The sequence below is a fragment of the Centroberyx gerrardi genome, chromosome 5, assembly GCF_048128805.1.
Source record: "Centroberyx gerrardi isolate f3 chromosome 5, fCenGer3.hap1.cur.20231027, whole genome shotgun sequence".
NCBI lineage: Eukaryota > Metazoa > Chordata > Actinopteri > Beryciformes > Berycidae > Centroberyx > Centroberyx gerrardi.
In genome coordinates, this window is record NC_136001.1 from 36822867 (window position 1) to 36832752 (window position 9886).

Genomic DNA, 9886 nt, shown 5'->3' on the forward strand with positions numbered 1-9886 from the left:
ATCTTACCCCAGCTGAGGAGGCAAAGCGTCTTTGAGAAAAAATAGTTCCTATCAAATAAAACACAACTATTGACAGAAAGCTTGGTGTTTTACAATTTTTCCAGATAACATACTGACACCGGTATTATACTGTGAGCGTCGTGTTTTGCAAAACAACGTTTATCATAGTTTCCAAACAGGTTTCTACTGCAGTAGAGTGGGAGGGGCCGCCCGGTGTTACCGGACGGGCGGAGCAGGCGGCTAGAGAAGTTCTGGTTTCTACTAATAGGGATTATGACTGAAAACATGTTATTTGGGCCCAGGGTTCAAAATACTGAACTATTCCTTTAACTTGAAGAAGAAAAAATGGCAACAAAAATAGATTTTTCTTTAAAAGTTTGTTTTTTGTCCAGCAGAGTTCGAATCCCGGCTGAAATGAACGATGAGCAAAATGAGATGAGCGAAGTCTCCTGGGAATACTGATGCTATTCTGAATGTTTAAATCTGAGCTATTTAATAAGTTAAAGTCTTTAAATCTGATACGTTTGATTGGATTAAACTGTTAAAGTGAAGAAGAAAAATAAATATTCACAGTCACACTGAAGCGTTTAGATGTTATTTGTTTTAACAGCAAAATCTTTTTCTGTCACAAAAACGAGGCTGTTCCCTTACATAAGCTTTTATTGAACAGGTGTGAAAAAAGACAAACAGAACAGAATCCACATGATACTGAAGCTAACGGTGACAAACAGGAAATGACATCAGGCGCTTCACTCAATCCCTTCCTGTTTGTCCTTGATGGCGACCCGGAAGCGTTCCTCCAGCAGCGACAGCTCGCTGATCAGATCTGTGATGGCATTGGTGAACGCCTCCTGTGGACAGTTAGCATATCCTGAGTTAGCATAACCTGAGGTAGCATAACCTGAGTTAGCATAACCTGAGGTAGCATGCTGTTGTTGGCGTTGACACCGGGGTCGTTTAAGATGTAGCGGCTCTGTCTTGTCTGTGTTCGTCTTCCTCCAACAGAACAGACTCCGAGTTTACAACATGATTGGTTGGAATATTTTCATATACAATCAAATATGATGCAACTACTTCAAGTAAATTTGGTGCTAATTATCTGATATTCTGTAATAATGACCAACTAGCACAACATCAGATATGTTGACACTTTCTGTTTACGCACTGAATTTGATCCAAACAGATCAATGCAGCTGCAGCTCTGCGAAGCAATCAGACGGTTCGACGACTGATCGATCGATCGCTGCAGCCTAAAATCTCTACTGGTTTGAATTCAGTCCGGTGAAAAGTGGAAGTTAGCTAGATCAGAAACAAGAAACAGGAAACAGGAGCTGGACCTGCGGGCTGTAGTCCGGCGTCGTCTGGACCCGGATCACGATCTTATGTTCCAGAGGATGAGGAACCTTGTAGCCGGCAAACAGAACCTGAGGATCCTTCAGCAGCTGCCTGCAAGAACACAGAACACCGTGACATCACTACTGTGACATCGCTGCAGGTATTGACATGTGACATCATTAATGTGACATCACCACAGGTACTGACACTGATGACATCACTAGAAGTGTGGAGCTGCTCCACCAGTCAGAGCCTGAGAATGTTTGCAGCTGCTGCAGATAGCTGCAGCAGTGCTAACCATTGTAAATGCGTGCAGCTAGCCGTTAGCCCGCAGCTAACAGTTGTAACCCATTGTAAATGCGTGCAACTAGCCATTAGCCCGCAGCTAACAGTTGTAACCCATTGTAAATGCGTGCAGCTAGCCGTTAGCCCGCAGCTAACAGTTGTAACCCATTGTAAACCCGTTGTTAGCCTGCAGCTAGCAGCTTACGATCGGATGATGTTGCCCAGCGTGTGGTCCTCCTTGTTCAGAGTGAACAGACAGGCGTTCGGCACCTTGGTGTCTTTGATGATGCTGATCTTCTTCTCTCCTTCAAACAGCAGGAACGACTCGAAGGCGGGAGGCGCGTTCATCTTCTAAACTGTCTGTCCGCGAGCCGCGACACGCAGGGAAAACCGCGACCGCTTCCGGGTTGGTTACGTGACGTTTGTTTGGCCGGTTCCGTCACGTCCTGGACGTTTCTCTGACCAATCGTATTTGTGCGTTGTGCGTGCGCGTCCTTCCTATTGGTTTTCATGTGGTGGTTTGTTTTTGAAAGCTAGATTGATTGGCCGTCTGGGTGGAGAATGATCCGGTTTAAACCGGGGGGCGGGAGGAAGTTCAGTTTGAATCAGACGGGGAAAGCTCAGCTCGGTCCGACTAACTACAGGCAAGTTTACTGCGGCAATACCGTAAAGTATTATCCACTGTTGAAATGTAGCTGCAGCATATGAGTTGTTTTAATTGGTAATTTACTTCAGCCTCCTTACTGTTGTTTGTGACTTTGTTAAACTGAGCTAACAGACAGTTAGCAGGCTAACATCCAGAGCTAACAGTTAGCTGAGCTAACGGCAGGCAGCTAGCATGAAGCTGCAGCAGATAACAGTCTGTCCAGCTGAAACAGCCGGACCGTCTGTAGATGTGCCGCTGAGAAGTAACGTTAAGCTCATACTGTTGGCACGCGGCGGCGAGGAGCTAGTCTGCGTTGGCTAACGGTAATGTGACGTCACCGCTCGACAAAGCAGCGCTAACAAGAAGTAAAGTAACAGTCTGCTGTGTTCCCAGTGTGAACCTGCTAGCAGCGATGGCTTCTCAGAACATGGACCCGGCCGCAGCGAGCTCTCCTGCCGCCCTGAAGGGCAGCGACACCGGCGGCAGCGCGGCCAGAGGCTCGGTGTCCAAACGGTGGGTGAGCAGATAGATATCACCGACAGTACTGACAGAAGGCTAACTGACACACTGCTGGTCACTGTGGTCATATTGAACCTGAACCAGCAGCTAACAGAATGAACTGGGCTGTAAACACTGAGTTTAATGCTGTGTGTGTGTGTGTGTGTGTGTGTGTGTGTGTGTGTGTGTGTGTGCTCTCTGCCTGCAGGCTGCAACAGGAGCTGATGACTCTGATGGTGAGACTCTAACTTGGTTTATACAGATTGAAGGGCGGACAGTAATCTTTAGGTAATCTAATGAATCTGATCAGCCATTTGACTGGCTGGTAACCATGGCGACCAGTCATCTCTCATTAAAGTCATACTGAGTAGGATTTTGCTGCTTGTGGTTTGTAAACAGAAATTTCACAGTTGACTCCGCCTCCCTGCGGTTGCCAGGTCGGTAAAAACCAGTAAACCAGTACAGTGAGGCGAAGACGAGAGTGAATCTGTTCACCTGCTGAGGACTGAAGGAGAGGAGGAGGATGAAGAGCGAGTCTGCCTGTTTTCTGTTGGACAGCTAGCTGCTGTTAGCTTAGCTAGCAGCTTTTCTACTACAAAGAAGCTATGCTAACAGCAGTAGCTAGCTGCAGCTCACACACACTCTCAGAACTCAGTTCCTCTATCAGAGTTCAGTCAGCGAGGCTTTCAGATAGAAAAGGATTCAGCAGTGGTTTGGTTACAGGACACCTGCTGACAAAAGGTCGACGCCCAGAAACGCCCAGAACATTCAGAACATTCTGTCACACACACACACTGTCACACACACACACACACTGACACACACTACCAACAGAGGAGGATCATTCTGGATCAATTGATATTTCCAGGGGAAATCCTGCTCAGTTTGACTTGAAGAACAAAAGGATAAGAAGTTATTTCACAATATGTGACTGATGTACCGAGTTCCCAGGCTAACAGTCTGCAGTGTGTCATTATTTCTACTGGATAATTTAGAGTCTAATTGTGTATATTTCCATATAATGTGTAGTGATGTGTGTGTGTGTGTGTCAGTAATATGTGTCTCAGTGATGTGTGTGTATGTGCTGCAGATGTCGGGTGACAAAGGAATCTCGGCCTTCCCAGAGTCGGACAACCTGTTCAGATGGATCGGGACGATCGACGGCGCTCAGGGAACGGTGCGTTTTCCCCGACTGAAACTCAGTCCGAGTCAGGGGTTTAGGGGTTTAGGGGTTCAGAGGTTTAGGGGTTTAGGGGTTCAGAGGTTTAGGGGTTTAGGGGTTCAGAGGTTTAGGGGTTTAGGGGTTCAGAGGTTTAGGGGTTCAGGGGTTCAGAGGTTCAGAGGTTTAGGGGTTCAGGGATTCAGGGGTTCAGGGGTTCAGAGGTTTAGGGGTTTAGGGGTTCAGAGGTTTAGGGGTTTAGAGGTTTAGAGGTTTAGGGGTTCAGAGGTTTAGAGGTTTAGGGGTTTAGGGGTTCAGGGGTTCAGAGGTTTAGGGGTTCAGGGGTTCAGAGGTTTAGGGGTTTAGGGGTTCAGAGGAAGGGAGTTCAGTTTGGACCGAAGTGTCCATCAGATGGCAGTGTCTCCTCTGCCATGTGGTGCAGCAGTGTTCCTGCCCAGCTGAAGTTACAGTATGTGGGAGATGCAGATGAGATGCAGATGAGCAGCGTTGGCTAAAAAAAAAAAAAACTTCTCGTCAGTCTGAATTGATCTCATTCAGGATCAGAACAGGATCCAGGATCAACCAAAGCATCTGATACAGAAACACAGAGATGAGACACTTAGGGAGAAACAAAGTAATGGAACGAGGAAAGTAATGTGATTACTTTTTAAATGTGGAGGAGATCAAGTGAGGAATAAGTAAAGAGTAATTGATTTACGTTTTGAGCCTGCCTGTCTCTCTGACCTGTCTGTCTCCCGCACCTGTCTGTCTCTCGGACCTGTCTGTCTGTCTCTCGGACCTGTCTGTCTGTCTCTCGGACCTGTCTGTCTCTCGGACCTGTCTCTCTCCAGGTGTACGAGGGCCTGCGGTTCAAACTGTCCCTGGAGTTTCCCGGCGGTTACCCCTACAAAGCGCCGCGGGTGAAGTTTGTGTCTCCGTGTTTCCACCCCAACGTTGACGAGCAGGGCTTCATCTGCCTGGACATCCTGAAGGACAAGTGGTCCGCGCTGTACGACGTGCGCTCCATCCTGCTGTCCATCCAGTCGCTACTGGGAGGTAACCAGTTCACCCAGTTCACTAACATCCCGCTGTCCATCCAGTCGCTACTGGGAGGTAACCAGTTCACCCAGTTCACTAACATCCTGCTGTCCATCCAGTCGCTACTGGGAGGTAACCAGTTCACCCAGTTCACTAACATCCTGCTGTCCATCCAGTCGCTACTGGGAGGTAACCAGTTCACCCAGTTCACTAACATCCTGCTGTCCATCCAGTCGCTACTGGGAGGTAACCAGTTCACCCAGTTCACTAACATCCCGCTGTCCATCCAGTCGCTACTGGGAGGTAACCAGTTCACCCAGTTCACTAACATCCCGCTGTCCACCCAGTCTACTGGGAGGAAACCAGCAGAGGCGATCTGTTTCTCTCCTGATACGATTTGATACGTGATCCGAGTTCAGGATTCAATACAACCACGATGCGATGTGATCAATAAAAGTTAAGTGACAACAAAGTCTGACTCACTCGGTACCTCCCACAAAATAATCTCAAAATCACGAACGAAACCCACCACAGACGATGGGTACGGCCGCATCAGGCACAGGTACAGACCATCACCACAGTTTAGAGGGCCTGGAAATGAAGGAAAGAAAGCCGAGCCCATCAGGCCCGAGCCGAAGTCAGGAGAAAGTGAGGAGCATAAAACATTGTGCTTTTTTCCACACGAAAAAATACAACAGAGCTTGACCCGAGCCTGAATTATTTCTTTAAAGGCCTACTTCACTGCTGTGAATATGATGATTTATTAAAACTAGGTCACCCATGTAGTAGAAATGTGCAATTATTTTTGAAACTGGAGCCCTATGACCAGAGAAAACTGAGAAAACGGCTGTAGATTCCCCATATCGCTCTTTAGGGGGAATCCTACAACAACCAGAATGCATTGCGTGCGTCACCGACTCTGACGGTGTGTTCACGGCCGGCGTAGCACCAAAGACAAAGTTAGCAGAGACAAAGCAGCATTAGATCTCTTTACTGAGGCTTATTTTCAAAACATTTACGAAACGTTTTTCCTCATCGAGTCTGGATAAATCTCACCCGTTTTCAAAGGATCAGAAACAAAGCAGCGCGCCGGAGTCAGTTACGTTCTGTGGATCAACTGACCGAGCGCTGGACGGTGCCGCTGGATGTAGCCGCAAGTTACAGGTGAAGTTAACACAGTCGCTGTTGTTCTGTATTCAGAGTTGGCAAAGTCCGATATAATATTCTGTCAGAAAACAAAGTCAGGTTCACCAAAGCACCGTGAAGTTTGTTTTCTGTCTGTTCCCCTGACGACCATCACCGGGCGTTCTCCCCCGGCTGCGGGCGCGTCTCCCCCGGCTGCGGGCGCGTCTCCCCCGGCTGCGGCGCGTCTCCCCCGGCTGCGGGCGCGTCTCTCCCGGCTGCGGGCGCGTCTCCCCCGGCTGCGGGCGCGTCTCTCCCGGCTGCGGGCGCGTCTCCCCCGGCTGCGGGCGCGTCTCCCCCGGCTGCGGGCGCGTCTCCCCCGGCTGCGGGCGCGTCTCTCCCGGCTGCGGGCGCGTCTCTCCCGGCTGCGGGCGCGTCTCCCCCGGCTGCGGGCGCGTCTCTCCCGGCTGCGGGCGCGTCTCCCCCGGCTGCAGGCGCGTCTCTCCCGGCTGCGGCGCGTCTCCCCCGGCTGCGGGCGCGTCTCCCCCGGCTGCGGGCGCGTCTCTCCCGGCTGCGGGCGCGTCTCCCCCGGCTGCGGGCGCGTCTCCCCCGGCTGCGGCGCGTCTCCCCCGGCTGCGGGCGCGTCTCTCCCGGCTGCGGCGCGTCTCTCCCGGCTGACGCTGTTACAGCTCCCGTGGTCGCCCTCTCCTCCACACTGTCCTGTCTGATTCCACAGCTCTAACGTTATATTCAGCCTCATAAGTTGTAATAGTGGCTCCACATCTCTGCTCCGACATTATATTGTAAAGCTAGTTGTTTTTTTGTGTTAGATTCAGCTCTTCTGGATGAATCACGGAGAAACTTAGCAGCTTAGCAGCTTAGCTTAGCTGCGGCTGAAACGTCGCTCCGGTCCGGTGGTCGCTTCCTCTTCCAGACTCTGTTGTGTCTGATTCAACGGCGCGATATTCGGCCTCGTATCATGAAACTAGTTTTCTTCCAAATATACTGATATTTTAAAGTATTTAGTAGTATGATATTTTAGTGTCCGCTTTTCCCTATCGCTAGCGTAGCATGGGACGGGAGTGTTTTGGGAGACCCACATTTTGCCGTCCTTGAAGGCACCACTACAGAAAATGCAGAAACGTAGTTTGTGGTCTAAGGCCGATCTCCAAAGTCCGATGGATGACGCGTTTTGCGTCACCTGGCGGACTTTTGCCGGCAAATGAGCGGGGAGCTCTGGGTGCAGGCAACATGGAGGGAAGTTAAACATTGTTCATTTGCATATACTATCCATATTGTAATGATACAATGCTGGATTGAAAATCAGCGAAGTTTCCCTTTAAGAACCAAGTTCTACCCAGGTCGGGTATCAGATCTCTACCACAGCTGCCACTCTCACACCTCTGCCTTTACCACTGTAAACCATCTGCTCATGATCCAAAGTACAACTCCAGACATGAAAAGCCAAAGCCATTACAAGTTCAACCAGTTTGAGCCGTAACATACACATCAGTTTGATGCAACAATGTCATAAAACCAGCAGTAAAATATATATTTAACTCACCGTGCCGCTCACTAAGACAAAATCCTCTTCCTGTCCTTTTGGATAAATTGTTCAATGACTCGGTCATAAAGTTGATTGTTTGCTTTCAAATCCAAAAGGAGTTTCCTTATCATTCTCAGTTGATAGCTTGAAAATGCAGAACAACCTTTTGAAGGTTTGATAAGATCCAGATTAACTATCTCTAGCTTTTCTCTAAAGGTTCGCCTGCAGAAAGGCAACGATAATAAATCCACGATGTCAGACTTTTCTCTACTTGTTGCCATTTTCACTCCGCTAGCTAAACCGCGCGCTGAGATAGCGATTGTGTTCAGCTAACGGACGCTAACAAAACCTGAAGGAACAAATCCAAATCTGATTGGTTGATCAAATCGTCTATCCCACATTAAGCTCTCATTCAAATGAACAGCCGGGGTCTTCCACTGAGACGCCGCAGGCCTGAAGGGAGAAGCCGATGTAGAAATTCCACCCAGCAACACGAGAAAGATTCTGATTGGTTGGATTTTTCCAACACACATAACTGCCAAAACAGAACATTTCTCGCCACGCAGACACTCAAAAATATAAGATGTTCAACTCATAATATAACGAATAACAACATATAGATAAAACAGATTTGTTGGACAGAATGTTTTTCTTTTTCCATTTTAGTATTTTAGGGTTCTAGGGCCTTCAGAGAATACCTTGAAGGTTCCACTGTATGTTCCTGAACCATGAGACGAACTGACACCTTTTGTATTGAGTTTCCAACTACCAGTGATCTGGTCCATGAGTCTACTGGGAGGAAACCAGTCGAACCAGAATTATCTGCAGAACTGATTGTAAAGAGTTCCAGTTGGAACCAGACCGGCGTTCTCAGTTCTGACACTTTGTAGCTCCATCAGAGACTTGACTTCCTGTTTCCTGTTTCCATCAGAACCAAACAACGAGAGTCCCTTGAACACCGCCGCTGCTGAACTCTGGGATGACCAGGAAGGTGAGAACCAGAACACTGTAGAACCCAGAACACTGTAGAACCAGAACACTGCAGAACCCCTAACACTGCAGAACCCAGAACACTGCAGAACCCAGAACACTGCAGAACCCCTAACACTGCAGAACCCCTAACACTGCAGAACCCCTAACACTGCAGAACCAGAACACTGCAGAACCCCTAACACTGCAGAACCAGAACACTGCAGAACCCAGAACACTGCAGAACCCAGAACACTGCAGAACCCAGAACACTGCTGACTCTGAACACTGTAGATCCAAACACTGTAGAACTATGTTTGGGTCTATAGTTTGGACTATATGTGACTGGACTCCCTCAGGTCCTCATGTGATCTAGTGTTCTGCTACAGAACTTCTAAACTCTCTGCAGGTTGTTAAACTCTTGAGATGTTTTAAATTAATTATGTAAATTAAAATGTTCATCAGGTTCCGTCATGTTCTTGATTGTTCTGGGTGAAATTGGTCTTAGGTTTTATTTAAATTGTTATTAAAAAGGACCTGAGGTCAGTTGGCAGCCTGAACACAGACAGGAAGTAGGGGCTGATGGGAGTTGTAGTTCTAACCAGCTGTCTTGTCTGTTCCAGCCTTTAAAGCCCATTTACTCTCCACCTACCAGAAGTGAAGCGGCTGCAGTTTTATTTCCCGTCTGTTCGTCTGGATCTGTTTGTGTTTGTAAAATATTTTTATGTTTGTTGAACCAGCGTGTGAATAAAGTTCTTAACTGATGACACAATCCTGTTTCTGCAGTCACTCTTTATTTTCCACTGGACGGGTAACAGTCTGCGCTACTGTAGACGCCAACATTTTATTATTATTATTATTATTATCATTAATATTGGCTCCGCCCACCAGAGATACGACTTCTCATCCATCAGCATCATGGACTCTGCAGCCGACTTTCACACTCAGGAAGCAACAGCCAGCAACCTGAAACAGTCTGAGCAGTAAAACAGCCAGCAACCTGAAACAGTCTGAGCAGTAAAACAACCTGAAACAGTCTGGGCAGTAAAACAGCCAGCAACCTGAAACAGTCTGAGCAGTAAAACAACCTGAAACAGTCTGGGCAGTAAAACAGCCAGCAACCTGAAACAGTCTGAGCAGTAAAACAGCCAGCAACCTGAAACAGTCTGAGCAGTAAAACAGCCAGCAACCTGAAACAGTCTGGGCAGTAAAACAGCCAGCAATCTGAAACAGTCTGAGCAGTAAAACAGCCAGCAACCTGAAACAGTCTGAGCAGTAAAACAGCCAG

The 9886-nt window shown here is 48.2% G+C and overlaps 2 protein-coding genes across 2 annotated transcripts; one reads left to right on the forward strand and one right to left on the reverse strand.

The window, feature by feature from the left end:
* Positions 1 to 642: 642 nt before the first annotated feature.
* polr2j (RNA polymerase II subunit J) lies at positions 643 to 2032 on the reverse strand. Its single transcript, XM_071918135.2, has 3 exons — positions 1826 to 2032; positions 1338 to 1446; positions 643 to 851 (listed from the first exon to the last, which is right to left on the reverse strand). The coding sequence occupies exons 1-3, from the start codon at positions 1966 to 1968 to the stop codon at positions 750 to 752; spliced, it is 354 nt and encodes a 117-aa protein (XP_071774236.1). The 5' UTR covers positions 1969 to 2032; the 3' UTR covers positions 643 to 749.
* Positions 2033 to 2218: 186 nt separating this feature from the next.
* LOC139926399 (ubiquitin-conjugating enzyme E2 C) lies at positions 2219 to 9370 on the forward strand. Its single transcript, XM_078283801.1, has 6 exons — positions 2219 to 2779; positions 2973 to 3000; positions 3855 to 3941; positions 4775 to 4979; positions 8561 to 8620; positions 9222 to 9370. Exons 1-6 carry the CDS (start codon positions 2679 to 2681, stop codon positions 9257 to 9259), a joined length of 519 nt encoding a protein of 172 aa, XP_078139927.1. The 5' UTR covers positions 2219 to 2678; the 3' UTR covers positions 9260 to 9370.
* The last annotated feature ends 516 nt before the right edge of the window (positions 9371 to 9886 follow it).